The 17,693-nt window shown below is 39.6% G+C and overlaps 1 protein-coding gene across 3 annotated transcripts in view; it reads left to right on the top strand.

Annotated features, from left to right (window-relative positions):
- The first annotated feature begins 706 nt into the window (after positions 1-706).
- LOC127647484 (histone acetyltransferase p300-like) overlaps positions 707-17,693 on the top strand; it is a 49,997-nt gene continuing 33,010 nt past the window's right edge. For 2 of the 3 annotated variants that reach the window (XM_052131747.1, XM_052131745.1), the window contains exons 1-10: positions 707-1,612; positions 4,424-4,995; positions 6,421-6,582; positions 8,674-8,914; positions 10,914-11,027; positions 12,105-12,332; positions 12,803-12,908; positions 13,019-13,150; positions 13,270-13,387; positions 15,987-16,158. In XM_052131747.1, coding sequence (XP_051987707.1) covers positions 1,519-1,612; positions 4,424-4,995; positions 6,421-6,582; positions 8,674-8,914; positions 10,914-11,027; positions 12,105-12,332; positions 12,803-12,908; positions 13,019-13,150; positions 13,270-13,387; positions 15,987-16,158 — 1,939 coding nt within the window. In that variant the 5' untranslated portion in view covers positions 707-1,518. The remainder of the gene's footprint in view (positions 1,613-4,423; positions 4,996-6,420; positions 6,583-8,673; positions 8,915-10,913; positions 11,028-12,104; positions 12,333-12,802; positions 12,909-13,018; positions 13,151-13,269; positions 13,388-15,986; positions 16,159-17,693) is intronic. The other variant, XM_052131746.1, reaches the window with a different exon arrangement.

Raw genomic sequence — 17,693 nt, 5'->3', positions numbered from 1 at the left:
TGTGCAGGCGAAGAGAGACATTTATAAGGGATGAACGCGCAGGGGGGTTCACAGCATCACAAAGCCTGTGAAAGAGGTCTGAGGACCCCCAGATTTTGGGGGGTGCAGCTGGCAATATCACCCGGATCGGCAGATGCTTCAGACCCGAAATATTACTAAAGCCCATCTCGATTAACTTTATTCAATTTTCTATCCCACTCCTGGTGGATCGTCATGCAGTGACAAATCCTTCTAATTGCTTGATTTACAGTGCATTTAAACGCATGCATATGCATTGATCAGAAAATCTACAACTTCACTTAATTCTAATTTTTAGCCTGTACAAACACAAAAACTGCACGATTGCAAGAAAACATCCTCAACTGGGGACATGTTCTGTGTCAGCCACGTTTGAAAACATTTCTTTGCATTTTGCATGCACGAGCCTATCAAAAAATATGGACTATATACAGTGTGCGCAGTACAGAGTGGTCGTGAGCTCTTGAAGCAATGGTCAGTGGTTATCTGCAAACAGTTTTAACCCCCACTGCGCTCGTGCACTGGACACATTCACGCAGAGGGCGCAATAAACTATTTACCCCGTTACCTTTCACTCAGAAGAGTTGTTGCAAAATACTAAAACATTAGACATGAAATGTGAAAGTTGTTTGTGAAAACCTAAAGTGTTAACTCGCGCGTGCAAACACATTTCAGCTCTTTCGTGCACATTTCTCACAAGCGTTGGCACCAATATTATTTATTCTGCAAAGAGTTTGTGCACAAGATTTAATCTGGACTATTTATAGGATGAAAGGTTACACTAACGTTGAGGTGCATACGATTGCTTAAATCTAAGAACAGTCCTTTGCCATGCATTTATTGTCATCTGCCACATCTTCATTATTTGAGGGGAAATAAAGACAGTGAAGGAGATGCATACGGTTATGTCCATTTTAAGGAGTCTGGTGGACTTTTAATCTTCCTTCCTCTTATTAAAAGTGATACTCGGTGATAAATGCACATACTACAACGCAAAGAGGCGTAATGCTGAATCTTATTGTTTTCTCGTAAACATTGCACGAAGACACACGGTCACACCGGAGAGGGTTCTTGTGGCTTTTCCTCATCGTCTCGCTCACAACGCCTTAAAGAAAGCCCAACACTTCAGTTCGCCGCCGACAATGGCGGAAAAGACGGATGCAAGCAGCGAGGATAAATCTCGGGAATATTGCTCAGTCGCCGAGGAAGCTACGTGAGTTTGCGGCGAGCTTGCATGACCGCCTGTCCCTCCCTTCGCCAGCATACTTTGAGGAACTAAAGGGAAACAAAATCGAACAAGACAGAAAGAAAGGAGGACTGAATATCGAATTGAGAGAATTTTTGTGGACGAGCCTGGCATTGCATTGCAAGCATCGTCCCATGAAAGGGAAACGGGAATCCGTCCGGAGCTCGTGAACGTTTACACGTCGGCTCGAGACTCAACGGGAAGGGCTATCCTACGCGGGATATATGCTTGAACATTAACATTGCAGGAAAACTATGGCCGATAAAGTGCTGGACGTTGGTCCGCCTACAGCTAAGAGGCCTAAATTGTCTTCCCCGGCTCTGTCGGTCTCTGCGAGCGATGGAAACGGTAAATAATAACGTCCACGCGCTGCGGTGTGCGGCGAGTCTCGCGCCTGCTGCACACTGCCACTGTTCGCGTGCATTCATGAAAAAAAAAACATTCCACTTGTAATTTTAAGAGCTTTATTTTGTTTATTTGTTTGTTTGCATCAATTCCCGGCATTTAAATAACTTAGCTAGCTGGCTAATTAGCTCAATGTTTTCATGTGAAGTTAACGAGGTGTTTTACAATACTGTTTGTGCGTGGTCATCATGGTGTGGATTGTTTTTCCGGGTATGTGTTACACAAAACTTTTGTCTCGTGCTTCGTTGTTAAGATTTCGAGAACTTGACTTACAAACTGAGCTTGGCGTCAAAGGTTTACGAGGTGATGCATTTAGAGCTTGTCAGTAGTTTGTGCATACAAGGAAAACGCGACATGCACACGGATAAATCACGTCGCTTTGCTGACATGGTTGAGAATGATGTCTGGAACACTTTGAAACTTGGAAAGCATGCAAAAGGTGTTTCAAGTTGGTTTACTTTTAGTGGCCACTAAACAGAAGACAAATCATGGTGTCTCGAGACTGGCCAGCATTAAGTGAAAACTTGTCTAAAGTTGCTCTTTATTTTGTCACTTTACCTCAGCTATCTAGCTATCTTTAGTGCCTAGAAAGCAAAATAAAGTGGTGTACTACCGATATCTGTTTTTCAATGGCTGAAACCGATATCAAGAGAGCAAGGTGGCAAATGCTTATATAATTTAATGATTGCAAATACGATGCACACATGATTGCTAAATATAAATACTTATTTTGCATAGTATTTACTCAAGTTGAATTTTTTTAATCTGTTAAGGAAATATAAATATATTAATAACCGATAATGTGCACTATCCATCGTCAAGGCTGTCCGCAGATATTTGGATTTGACACTGAAGGAATGACCACTGTTTATTGCTCAAGTGGACACTGTTATTGGCTTCTGCAGATCAATCAGATAAATTGTCCGATATATCTGAATGTCACTAATACGTAGACTGCATTTATTAAGTCCTGCCATTACAGTTAAGGCCCCCATTTTATCCCGTGCCATGTGTTTTTTTATTATAGTACCAACCATTGGACATGCACACCGGTTCTGCATGACTTCTGCATAAAATGATAATCTCAGTCTCTCGTTGTGAGAAATGTGCACATCTGGTGAAGTATTCTGTGGTAGAGGTGAAGTTTTGTCCAACAACTGAGTTTTGCCCAATTTCACTGTTGGTGAGGTAGTGCCATAGAATATAGTAAAGGACCAATATATTGGTTAGACTGACTAATTTAGATGTTTAGCCATTTTGAGAATATAGGTATTGGTAACTACGCACTTGGCTGTTTGTTTGCCCTTTTGCCAGTTCCGAAACTTACAGACAGGCTTGTTGATGAAAATTAAAAATGGTGTATAAATATTTATAATGTAATTTTCTTGCAGCATGGAAGCGTGTTTTTTTTTTTTAAACACAATGTTATTGCAAAAATTTTTTTTTTTACAGATCATTATGTACATATTTTGATGTATCTGACAGATTCAGTGAGTGATTCTTTAGACTATTTTAAACCTATAACTTGTTTATTTGTGAGATTGATTAAAAAAACTGTCTCAAAAGAATCATGTGTTTACAAATCGAACTACACTGATTTCGCTCTTATGTGTTTTCTTGCGAGCAGCCAGCAATGACAATGCAAAAGAAGGTGTGTTTTTTTTGTATAGTTTGTGGCCTTTTAATCTCATCACATTCCAGTTATTACACTTTCATTTACGATTTACGAGACGACTGAACTCACCATTTCTTTTGCCATGCTGTTATATATATTCAGAATAGTGGTGCAGGAAACAGAAAAAGAGCTGTTATCTGAGTTGCCATAGACTTTGCCAGTTCAAACCAGTCTGGCCATTCTCTTTTCAACTCCCTCATCAACAAGGCATTTCCATCCAAAGAACTGCCTTTTTTGGCACCATTCTGAGTAAATTCATGAGACATGTTCAGTGCATGAAAATCCCAGGAGATCAGCAGTTACAGAAACACGCTCCAAATCACTGAGATAATTTTTTCCCCCCATTCTGATGGTTGATGTGAACATTAACTGAAGCTATTGACCCGTATCTACATGATTTTATGCACTGCGCTGCTGCCACATGATTGGCTGAATAGATAATCGCATGGATGATTGTTGGTGTCCGATGGGCTGGTTTGAGTGTTTCTGTAACTGCTGATCTCCTGGGATTTTCATACACAACAGTCTCTTGAATTTACTCTGAATGGTGTCAAAAACACAGTTAGCGGCAGTTCAGTGTACGGAAACACCTTGTTGATGAGAGAGGTCAACAGAGAATGGCCAGACTGGTTCAAACTGACAAAGTCTACAGTAACTCAAATAACCACTCTGTACAATTGTGGTGAGAAGAATGCTATTCTGAGATGCGGGTTGGCACAGTTTTGGTGGCACAAGGGGGACCTACACAATATTAGGCAGGTGGTTTTAATGTTGTGGCTGATTGGTGTGCGTATGTGTGTGTGTGTGTGTGTGTGTGTGTGTATATATATATATATATATATATATATATATATATATATTATACACATTGGCGACTCTATAGATGGTTTATCGGCCATTGAAAAACCCATATCGGTCGACCACTAGTAGAGTGATTGGGTGAGGTTAGTCTATTTTTGCTTTTGTTTGTAGGTTGTGTGTTGGGTCATTTTGGGCAGCCTGTTCTATGATATAGCTAATTATGTGTGAATTTCAGTAAGCAACAATCTGATTTAAGTCTCTTTTTCCCACTGTCTTAGATTTTGGCTCTCTGTTCGACCTGGAGCATGACCTCCCTGACGAGCTTATTAACTCCTCTGACCTGGGCCTTCCTAATGGCATGGACCAGTTGCACACAATTCTGGGTGGAGGAGGGATGTCAGTACCCCTGGGCTGCTCAGCCCAGGACACTGCGGCCAAACACAAGCACCTCTCTGAGCTCCTTCGCCCTGGCGGCCCTCCGTCCACCTCCACGATCTCAAGTGGCCCCGGAAACGTGCCCTCCCTGGGGATGATGGGAGGACTGGGTGGCAACACTGTCGCCCAGGGACTGGGTGGCCCACAGCAGCAGTCTGGCATGATGCCACAGCCTGGTATGGTAAGCATGAACCGGGGCATGATGGGAGTCCAGAAAGGGAACGGACAGCCACAAAGCATGATGGGAGGACAGGTGATGAACGGGGCGCCAAGAATGGGCTATGCCAATGTGAACATGAACGCAGGCATGGCCGGTAATGGGAACATCCTGCCGGATTCACTGCAGCAGCAGAATGTGGGCCAGCAGATGGCACAGGCGGCATTGAGACCTCAGCAACCAGGAGCAGTAAACAAGGTAATGCATAAAGTGGACCTCTTACAAAACAGAAAGTTTCAGTATAATATCAGAGAAAGTAGTTGTGTGTTCATTTCGGGAATAGTTAAAAAAAGACCCAGTTAATAATACAGACCTACTGTGAGCTCTGAGGTTGTTCATCGATGGTATATGCTTCTGTTGAAGCCATCAGTCAACGTTATCTAACTGCAGTGTGTAATAGCATGATCCAGCAGAGAACGATCCACCAATCAGAGAACTGCTGCCAAGAAAGCTCGGCAAACAAGCCCGGAAGTGACCGCCTACTTTTATATTTGTATTAGGGCTGTCAAACGATTCAAATATTTAATTGTGTTTAATCACATAATTTTTTGTAGAGAATTGCAATATCTTTGTAAACATGAGTGGGCAAAATATGCTTCATCCAGATGTATTTTTCAGTCATTCACACAACCTACCCCACCAACAGAGATGTACAACAGAAAATGAACACAACTCAATTCAAATTATGTACAAAATATGGTAATTGTAAGTGTATTGTGACAGGATTTGTATGCTGCTTTTTATGGAGTTTTGACAGACTATCCAGGAGCACAGTGGAATTAAATGGCTCTGGTCATGTGACAATGTGTACCACTCATCCAAAAAAGTCTGCACTGTCATTTACAGTTGACAACTCATCATATATGTACAATATACATCAAAAACTCCTTTAACACCTTGGTCAAAATTGTAACCGGTGGGATTAAATGGGTTGACAGTGTGTAGATTACCTGCAGGGTTCCAGCAATGTCTCCAACTTCTGCATTGGCTAATGCACAATCAAACAGAAACACTGTGACACAACCTTGGAGACAGCAGCAGGGATTCCGTTAGCGGTAATCCGTACAGCCACTCCCTATATACATATTAAGCAGTCTTCGTAAGGTACCAATTCCTTAGGGGGGCACCAGAAGTGCCACCGGCTGCCTTTACTAGCACGTTATACGTTATTCCTCGGCCCGGTAGCAGTCGCGGAACCAGGCCCGGTTCCAGATCAAAATCACTGAGGGTGCTTCTGAAGATAGTGGGGGTGCTCTGTATAAAGTGGAGATGTATCATATTATCTCATCAATGGTTGGTCAAGATTAAGATCAAAGAGTTTATTTCAAATCCGCAATACAATTTGATGAATTTGGAATCATAAAATGTGCTACATCCGTTGACTGTTAGTTGCTAGAGCTTCTTGGTTGGGCGTTCCAATTTCTCCAATTTGTTTAAATGGAAGTGGCCCATCTCTGCTAAATCGTCTCTGGCATAGTGTGTCATTTGGGACACAGCTATGGACTAAAAGCCACAAAACTACCAATTATGATTTCAAAAATTCTTCTGTCTTTGATCTTTGTCTTTGAATCACAAAACTGGTCCTCTCTGTGACTGAATGGATGTCTCATCTCTCTCTCTCAGATGGGAATCATTGGGGCTCCAGGCCCCTACAGCAGTTCATACGGTCCGTGTGGGGGTCAGTCTATGGGGCCCCAGCTCCAAAATAAAACTGCTCAACCCAACAGCATTAACCAATTCAACATGGACAAGAAACCTCAGCACGGGCAGACCATGGGTGCCATGGTGAGAGAACTACAGGAAAAACTTCTTTGCAAACCACACCAACTGTTTGCTCCCTGATTTTCTTCCTTCAACAACAACTGGCAAAAATATGTTTTTATTTCCCATCAGCAATTTTGTATTTTATTGTTTTTTTTTTTTGCAGAGAGAGAGAGAGAGAAAAAAAAGGTTGATGGATTGGTTATGAGATGGCCCAGAGAGATGGCCTACTGCTACAGATTTCCGCAAAAATTTGAATGCCGTCATTCACAAAATTGTACACATCCAATCCCCACCCATTCTGTTTTGAATGAGTTTAGAATAAATGTTGATATAAATAAAAAAAAGCTAAAACTAATTTAAAAATAATAAAATGTAAATATTTTGTCTACATTAATGAGAGTGTATGTAATACTCTCAGCCAGAGCCAGAAATTCCATTGATTTCCAGGGGCATTATTTCCCTTTGTAAGGGCTGTTTTTATTAACCTTATAAAAGGTGTCATCCTTTTATGCCATACTTCAATTTAAGCAATTCATTCAGTTTGAATAATGAGATACTTTAGGCTATTACTAATAAAATGAAATCACCTAATATATGTTGGGCCAGGCATTGGTATTGATTTTTCCAACTTAATTTGATTCAGCTAGATTCCAATTTTGATTTTATCCAGTATCAATTCATTTGAGAATATTTCAGTTACATTGTCAAGTGGCATGTTTCAATAATTACAAATTAACTATATTAACATTGCATTAACACAACATTTGAATTTTTTTCTCATTCACGTATTTCCAAATACTTCGGGTATTTAGTTAACATAGTCTGCAAAACTAATATAATGCAGCAATAAGTATTATTGTTTAATTAAAAAATAATAATAACAACATTAGGGTTATTTAACATATCCAGGTTAATTAAAATATTAATATTATTAAGCTATTTGGTTCAATTACATTTACATTTATGCATGTGGCAGACGCTTTTATCCAAAGCGACATACAGTGCAATTATTACAGGGACAATCCCCCTGGAGCAACGTGCCTTGCTCAAGGGCACAATGGTGGTGGCCATGGGGTTTGAACCAGCGACCTTCTGATTAACAGCCCTGTGCGTTAGCCACTACGCCACCACCATTCCACTATATTTGGTGTTTTCTCAGATCTGATTAATTTAATAAATAGACTATATAACATCCATCCCTCTTGCACTTTTGGGCTCTAGCAGGTGAGGTGGCTTTTTCAGTGAGAAGAGTGAAGGTTCATGGAATTTCTTGTAGGAGCATGACACCAAACTGATGCATAGTGAGAAAAGTGGAGTGCCTATCTGTGCAGATGGGTGGTGGGATGATCTGCCACCAGACTGAGCTGACTCTACTAACAATGTCTAGCAAAAACTCAAATTAGATTGGGATGTTTGTGTTTGTAACATATCAAATAGTAGTAGTAGTAGTAGTAGTAGTAGTAGTAGTAATAATAATAATAATAATAAGAAAAACTGTTGATTTGTGACACTGCTCTCAGATCTGTTGAAAACATTTCATCATCTTTAAATCCATTCTGCTGAATTTTGCATATATTCTAAAACAGTCAATACTTAAAACTTTAAAAAATGTGCGGATTGCGTGTGCTCCCATGGATGGGTATTACCAGGGTTCCCACGGTCATGGAAAACTATGGAAAAATATCGATTATCGAAAATGCGATTTCCAGGCATGGAAAAGTCATTGAAATGAATAAAATATTCAAGGAAATGTTTCAGGTGTAAAACAAGTTAAGCTCAATCATCAGCATTTGTGGCATGATGTTGATTACCACAAAAATACATTTAACTCGTCGCATGTTTTATATATATATATATATATATATATATATATATCGCTGTAACTGTAAGGCACTTTAAATGAAATTGAATGGTGCCAGTTGATGAACAATAAAATGCACTGTTTCAGAAGTATAGCTACAAGATGTTAACATCATATGTAAACATGATTTTAGTGTGATTTAACATAACTAGAAAAATGTCATATTTTATTTTCATCTCAAAATGATTTCATTGTCTTGAGTGTTATCTCTGTAAAATGACTGCAAAAACATGGATTCTGTCTCTCTGTAGCAGAGCTCAGGTGTGATGGGCGGTTTATCAGGGCCGGGCGGGGCAACGGCGCCCCCTGCAGCAGACCCGGAGAAACGTAAACTCATCCAGCAGCAGCTAGTGCTGTTATTGCATGCGCACAAGTGCCATCGCAGGGAACAGACCAACGGAGAGGTGCGACAGTGCAACCTGCCCCACTGCAGAACCATGAAGAACGTCCTCAATCACATGACGCACTGTCAGGCTGGCAAATCATGCCAGGGTGAGTTTTGCCATTGAATGCCATTTCAGAATGGCATATTACTTACTCGTACTTTTCTTGTATACTGTGTAGGGGTGTAATGGTTAAAATTACTCACGGTTTTAGGGTCACTGTTTTTGTACGGTTCGGTATTTATGTTCAGGGGGGAAAAACATTACTCCCAAATCCAAAATTAAAATATTCTATTTGGTAACTTCAAGAGATATGCCCTCACTACATATTTCCATAGTTTTACTACAGTAACCATAGTTTAAACATTGTATTTGTAGTAAAACATAGTAACCACAAAATAAACATGTTACTGTCATGGTTACAACACTATAGTAAAATCTGTTACTGTATGGAAACTACAGTGTTACTGTTGTAAAACAATGTTTAATTGTATCAAGAAAACAATGTGACAGGAGTCATTGTTACTTCAGTCATGGCTACTACAATATTACTATAGTAAAACCCTGGTTACTATACGGCTACTACAGTATAACTACATAAAACCATGGTTAATTTGATCAAAACCATGATTTCTGCTAATAAAACCATGGTGACAACAGTCCTTGTTATTACAGTCATGGTTACTACAATATTTCTACAGTAAAACCATGGTTGCTTTTCGTTATTGTCCTTAACTAAAAGAAAATTCTATAATCACTAACTCAACATTTTAACTTAATACCTGCATTATTACGCGACATGCATCAACGTATAATGCATTTAAACTCAACCTAACGTATATTCGACATTCAGAATCCGTACAACACTATAGAAGAAATAAACTTGCTATTAAAATGAATACGAGAATGGATGTCATAACGCAACTCGAGAATTTTAATCATACGTGGGAATCCCACATCTTCATCAGCGGAGTAGGGCAACATAACTTTGTCTATGAACACCCCAAGCCCTTTAGTTCTTGTTTCAGGTCTGTCCGAACTAGCACTGAGTGCCTGTTTAAAGATGGAAGGGAGTGTGTCTGTATACGTTTCAGCTCACCTGCAGCTCTGTGCGTAAATAACTAATCGCTCACGTTGAGCAATGTCTGCAAACAGTGCCTGTTTTGTAATAATTTTTTGACCATCGCTGTTGTGATTGACCGCATAAAGAAAAAGTTCCCAGACAGGAGACTTAAATTTACATTTATGCATGTGGCAGACGCTTTTATGCAAAGCAACTTACAGTGCACTTATTACAGGGACAATCCCCCCGGAGCAACCTGGTGTCAAGTGCCTTGCTCAAGGACACAATGGTGGTGGCTGTGGGGATCGAACCAGCAACCTTCTGCTTACCAGTTCTGTACTTTAGCCCACTACGCCACCACCACTTAAATGATGCAGGGGCTTCTCTCTTGTGGCTTGTTTTCTCCACTTGCCATTTTGTCAACTAACGTGTGCAGAACTGTGATGTTATCAACTGATTTAACATACTAACAGGTAATAGGACAGCTCTCTCTGTAGAAAGTTGACCCACGTGAAACAGACGGAGTTGCGCAAAACTGTTCGTTTTTTTTTTTTTAACTGTGAACCATTACACCCCTAATACTGTGCACAGGATGCACATATTTTTTTTTATTTATTTTTTTTTATGTGAAGTAAACCAGAGCACACTGTGTGGAAAACTATATCCCATAATACAACATACTCAAGGTTATCGTCAATGTCCAGTGTAACAAATGTCAACAGTATCACTTTCTGAATTAAATGTATGCAATATAGTGAGGTCATGTGACAGCAATGTAACTATTGTTTGAACCAGTTATCATTACATACTGGATATTTTCAAACTACCGGTACTTACAAAAAACAGTAGGCTGTCTGCAATACATGCCGGGCCGTAAGTAGTATGTTAATCTTCCATTCAGAACATTGCCTGTCTCTCTATCTCTCTCTCTCTCTCTCTCTCTCTCTCTCTCTCTCTCTCCATTCTGTATTTTCACTCTTTCATTCATGTTTTATCTTCCCACACTAACATGGCATCTTACTAGCATGTGTGTGTTCCTATGCAGTGGCTCACTGCGCCTCCTCCAGGCAGATCATCTCTCATTGGAAGAACTGCACGCGGCACGACTGTCCAGTCTGCCTGCCACTCAAGAGCGCCGGCGACAAAAGGAACCAGCAATGTAAGTTCACACACAGAGACACTCAAATCTGATCTTTAGGACTGACTGTTTGCACCCTCACTTTATAAGCAATGACATTGGATCAGTTTCTTCAGACAGTGTTGTTAATGACCAGTATATGTACATCAGTTGCCATAGAAAAGACTTAAGTGTCAGCACAGCGCCTAGAGACGTGGTTTCATAACTTCCAGCAGTCGTGCTACACTTATGGGCTGCAAAAGACAATTAAAGCATCAAACTACATGTATAAATAACCTTGATGGAAAAGGAAACTTTATCCCAAGTCAAATACAAGTTAAGCTCAATCAACAGCATTCATGGCATAATGTTGATTTCCACAAAAATACATTTTGACGTTTCAGGGTTACAGTGAGACACTTGCAATGGGGGCCAATCTGTAAATGTTAATATACTCACTGTTTCAAAAGTATAGCCACAAGATGTAAACAATGTGTGTTAACATGATTTTTGTGTGATAAAACTGCTTCCTAATCTATAATAATTTCTGTGTAAAGTTATAGTCAATTTTATAACTTTGTTGCTATGACAACGTCATTGCGGAAACCCTGAAACCTTAAAATGACCATTTGAATGACAACTCAAATAATACACAAGTTTTAACAGAAGAATGTATGTAAGCGCTTTTATAGTCTTCACATTTCTGCCTTTTTAAACCCTCCAAAAATTGGCCCCAATTATTTCCATTGTAAGTGTTTCACTGTAACCTTCATTTTTGCCTTTTTTTAAAGAATTAGTAGGAATGAGTTGTGGTTATCAACCAAAATGCCAAACTATAACTATATTCCAAAAACTTAAGCTTAACTTGTATTGAACATGACAATTTCCATTTAAGTATAGATTACACAGGCCAACTTAAATCCTGAATTGCAAAGCAGGCTGCGTCAGTGCCCGCCGGCTCCAGTCTGCAGATTTTGGGCCAGTCAGAGTTGACATATTTCACAGAATATCACTCATGGCCATGAACCTAACACTCAAGACGACTTATTATCCTTCGTTTTGAAAAGGGTGGTTTGATTTATTTTTTACGTCCCCCTGTGTCTTTCACTCTTTCTCTAGCCCTTTTGGCAGGAGCTGGTATGGCTATGGGTGGTCCATTAGGGGGGTCATTGCCTGGTGGTCAGCCTTCAGCCCCAAACCTGAACCCGCCTAGTCAGATCGACCCAAGCTCCATCGAAAGGGCATACGCTGCACTTGGACTCACCTACCAGGGCAACCAGGCAGCCAATCAGAATCAGCAGAGCTCTGTGCCTACTCAACCTGGCATGAAGACGCTCAACAACATGGGTGAGAGATTTCAGAAACTTCAGGTCCCCGATACTGATCTTTTCGGGGAAGACCAAAATTCTACACTGACATTGTTTTGATAACTGTATGTAGAAATTAGAGGTTGACCGATTAACTAAAGGGGTGGAAAGGGAGACAACCGATTAATCGGCTGATAGTTTTTAAAGATCTTTAAAAAAACTAAATGTATTCTTTCCTTACAATGACGGGCACAGACAAAGATTAAAAATCTCATATCCATTTTATTGTTCAGCCAAAATCCCCAAAATAACCAGAAAAAAAAGAAGATTTTGTGCATAACATGGGACGTTTAAGTTTAAACATTTAGACAAGACACGCATTGTGCATTTAGACAAGACACTTTTGGAGGATTGTTCCTGTAAGGAGTTTATTATAAGTTGCTTTGGATAAAAGTGTCCACTTAACGACAACTTGCAGTGTATAATGTCTTCTACTGTGTCTCCGAGCAGGTGGGAATCCAATGGGAGTGAATGGTGGAGTCAGCACTCCGATGTCAAACCAGCATCCTGGAATGCTGCCAGATGGCATGATGCACAGAAACATGACAGCACAGAGGTACTGAACATCACTGGAGATTGGTGGACCAACACTGCAGCCTTGATTGTTCTGTATGGAGTCAGACACTATTATTTTGAACTTAATCTTTCTCTCTCTCTATCTGTCAGTCTGATGAATGACAGCTCAGGTGTTGGTAATATGGCTTCTGCAGCAACAGCCACTCCCCCTTCTGCAGGAATGAGGAAGCATTGGCATGAAGACATCACACAAGACCTCCGCAATCACCTCGTACACAAACTGTGAGTTTCACGCAAGGTCTGCAGTTTTATGTAGGAGCTGTGATGGTGATGTTTGTTGTTTATATCAAGTTTGTCTGCTCGCTCTTATTCAAGTGTGTTATGTTTGTGTTTGTGAGTAGTGTGCAGGCTATATTTCCCACTCCAGACCCTGCAGCACTGAAGGATCGGCGGATGGAGAATCTTGTAGCTTATGCACGCAAGGTGGAGGGCGACATGTACGAATCTGCCAACAGCAGGGTGAGAATGCACGCTTGCATGCTTCGACTTTAAAGTGCAGTCAGAATCTGTGCTTTATAACATTTAAAAACCAAGCACAGAAGCAGAGTTTGTTGTGGTTTGTAAATGCAGCACTACAGGAAAACAATTAGTTCACCCAAAAATAAAAATGGTCAATTTACTCACCCTCATGTCATTACAGCATATACGAACGTTTAATGTGTTTCAATTAATATTGCAGTTGGGTTGCAGCGGTATACAGGTTTCACGGTATGAAAATTGATGGTTATCATACCATGTACATTTGCTTATCTACGGTATTGAGAAAAAAATGCAACCGGACGGAGAATCTCACATGCGTGTGCGCATCTCCTTTTTTCCTTGTCTGCCTGTCTGACTCCTCATCTTGTGTCACACACACACACACGCACGCAGTGGAGAAAATGCCATAGAGTAGCGAGGGGGTCAACAATCCCGTTTTTCCCGGGAGACTCCTGTATTTCACACCCATCTCCCCTCCCCCTCACGTTTTGTTATTTCTTCTGGGAAACTCCCATAATTTGTATGGCCCAAACCTCGTTATATGAATTATCACATCAGTATATTATTCCAAGGTTGTCCATTTGCCAGATCTTGTATGAAACGCATCCTACTCACACAATTGACACATCATACAAATTTCAACCCATTTTTGACCTCAACTGGCGACCTACAACCCATTTGCGCTGTTGATATTTGCGCAGGTAGTAGACGCAGGAAGTTGAATCGAGCATCACTGGTAGATGGGAGGACTGGTAGATTTATATGTATTTAGCCTGCCTCTGCCATCCAGCACCACCCCAAGTTTCAATTTCAATGTTTTCACTGATTATAGTAATTGTGTAATACCGTGAAACCGTAAAATTTTCTGAGATGGTTGTCATACTGTGAAAATCTCATACCGTTGCAACCCTATATTGCAGTCCATCTTTTCAGTATAATGGCATTGGTGCCTCACTTTAACATTTAAAGAAGGACCCAAAAGCATCATAGAAGTAGTCCATGCAGCCTGTGCATCACAAATGCAGTGACATTATCGCATTATGTCACTAGTCACTTACTTCACTTATGTCACTTGTAGAGGTAAACTGATATATCGGTTTTACTGATTAATCTGTGCTGATAGTTCTTTTTAAAACTATCACTTATCTGCAAAGTTCAATGCCGATAGTTGCCAATAGTTTTCTTTTTCCGTAATTCCTTTGTGTTCTTCCTCTTCTACAGTCAGAATGGCTTGATTCTACAGTATAACAGAGGCCTCTAGAGGTGAAATAAATCTATTTAAATCTAAATCTGCAGTGAATTTTGAACTATCCCATTAAGTGTATTTTGGGATTATTATAGATACAATTTCCGCGTTATGCACCAAATCTTCGTTTTTCTTGTTTATAATGGGATTTTGGTTGAACAGTAAACTGCTTCTGTGATTGTATTCATTTTGGACTCTTGTAGCCTCTGTCTATGCCTGTCAAAGTAGGCTTTTTTACACCAAATTATTTATCGTATTGGCAAAATCGAGTCACTCTAGTGGACTTCTAGTGTCATTGATCGACTGCACGTATGGCCATATCTTTTGAAAATCTGATCACAGATGAGACATGTTGCTGGTAAATCTAAGATGTCATTCTAATTTTATGTGAAATTTGTTTTCTTGTCACTAAAAATGAAAATTCAGCTGGGAAGAGTGTTTTTATATAAACTGCAGCAGATGAACCATCTATCAATGTGCAAATCAAACTCGGACTGTTTAAACTTTCCATGCATAATTTTTTATTGTATTCTTCTTTGTATTCTACAAATCTTATAGAACAGTGACATTTCTCACAGAAACTTTAAATGCACTCAACCCCATTCACCCTCAGCTCTCATTAAAATTAAAGGGACAGTCACCCAAAAATTTAAATGCCCTCATTATTTTCTGACCCTTCTGGCATCAAAGATGTGCATGACTTTCTTTCTTCTGCATAACACAAATTAAGATTTTAAGAAGAATATTTCAGCTCTGTAGGTCCATACAATGCTAGTGAATGGGTGCCAACATTATGAAGCTCTAAAATCCACATAAAGGGAGCGTAAAGGTAATCCATATGACTCAAGTGATTTAATAGGTTTGTCTGAGAAACTGATCAGTATTTAAGTAATATTTGTAAATATTACTTTTGTGGATTTTGGAGCATCAAAATTTTGGCACCCATTCACTTATATTGTATGGACCAAAAGAGCTGAGATATTCTTCTAAAAATGTGTGTTCAGCAGATGACAGAAAGTCCTACACATCTAGGATGGCATGAGGGTGAGAAAATGATGAGAGCATTTTCTTTTTTGGGTGAACTATCACTTAAAATGAGATCATGCTGCTTTGTCCCTGCATGTGTAAACAGGCCTGAAGGCATACGATAGGTTTTAGTAAGAAACAACCCAAATTTTATGTCTTTTTTTCAGTGAAAATCTTGATGTCCGTTGCGTTTTCAGGACCGCTATGAGAGAAGCTCGTTCACAGTGGCTTGCATGTTCATGTGAAAACTTGACATCCCTCTTATGAGCTGTAAGTCTTTGCCTCATGAGTGTGTATCTCTTCCAGGCGGAGTATTACCACTTGTTGGCAGAGAAGATCTATAAGATTCAGAAGGAGCTGGAGGAGAAGAGGAGAACCAGACTGCAGAAGCAGGGCATGATGCCGGCCCAACCCGGCATGCCCAACAGTACCCTACCTCAAGCCCTACCATCCGGCATGAATCAAACACAGCTGCCCAGTATGTACACTTGCATACCTCTGTCATGCATACATGCATACAGTGACACCAAAAAGTATTTGGACTCTTAAAGCACTCTAAACAAATGTACGAGTGACTTTACATTAGATAATAAAATTTCAAATCTAGTGACATTTTATTTTAAAGACTAGTGGCACAAGCATATATTTCAAGCAAAATAAGAGCAGTATTTACTCATCCTCATGCCATCATAGATGTGTATGACTTTGTCTTCTGAAGATTTTTAGAAAAATATCTCAGTTCTGTAGTTCCATACAATACAAGTGAATGGTGATTAGGGCTGTCAGTTTGGGAGATAAACTATATTAGAATTTTTACCTTAAAAATGTTCTAAATTAGAATTAAATTTGAATTTTAAAGTCAGCAGTTTTTTTAAAATTTACGTTATTTCCTTAGTCCACAAGAGGGTGCATTAAATACATAAAACCATAAAGAGCCGTGTTATATTATTGCGAAGAACAGTCCTGGCTGTTAAAAAAACATTCAATTTTAAACTAAAGAGCATCAATCAAAGCACTCACTGCGCTCTCCCAGCTAATTAGGTGCTAAGACCCATGAATCAATATGAAAATGCAAAAAGGTCTGCAATCTAAAAATACTTTTATTAAGTTTAAACAGGAGATAAAAATAGTACAAAAGTTTCGGCTGTCTGCCTTTGTCAGTGCAACATTTCACTTGTTCTTAATAGTTAAATAGAAAAAACATGCTGCAAATCTTCAGGTGATCATAAACAATCAATCAATCCACAGACTCCAATTCAACTCCACATGGAACAACAAATAATAACAACAAATAATAATGGGAACAATAACACATCGGGCAATAATGCTGTTCATAAACTTCGTGCCCAGAAAAACTTAAATAAGATAAAAATGACAAAAACATGCAAGATCTAAGTCTTCATTTAAACCCAAAGGAGACATAGCCTGTAAACAAAACACCTCTCGTTGTAAAACAGATTAAGACTCCTTTGGGTTTAAATGAAGATTTTGATCTTGCATGTTTTTTGTAATCTTGTTTTTACATGTTTTTATTTTATGAACATTTTCTGGGCAGACAGCTGAAACATTTGTACTATTTGTATCTCCTGTTTGAAATAAAAGTAGTTTTAAATGCTTCAATAGGCAGTTCTGTGTTAGTTCGGTGTTACACTTCACTGGTGCCACAGTATATCTTACCACAGACTCAAACTTCAAAATAACAGCGATATACCTCCAGTATTTTTCATGAGTTATAGCTGTGTGTAGAGTCGAATTATTCCCAGATAGCAGTGGTATCTGGTGAACTCATGGTAATGCGGCTTATGTTCCCTGGTCAGGGGCTGTTCAAACAGACAGAACTCAACAGAAAGGAACAGAACGTGAAGATCTCAAGACACACATTTACAACTTGAACTCCTTTACAAACAAACTCATCGTTTAATCTGATAAATGCTGATAAGAGACCAAGATGCAATAGCCAAAGTCCTTGACCTACTGTAAGGGGCTGTTCACACGGAACGCTTTTTCAACCAT

The sequence above is a fragment of the Xyrauchen texanus genome, chromosome 8 (assembly GCF_025860055.1).
Source record: "Xyrauchen texanus isolate HMW12.3.18 chromosome 8, RBS_HiC_50CHRs, whole genome shotgun sequence".
Lineage (NCBI taxonomy): Eukaryota > Metazoa > Chordata > Actinopteri > Cypriniformes > Catostomidae > Xyrauchen > Xyrauchen texanus.
The sequence above is the reverse complement of the archived record's forward strand: the minus strand, read 5'-3'. Positions and strand labels throughout refer to the sequence as shown.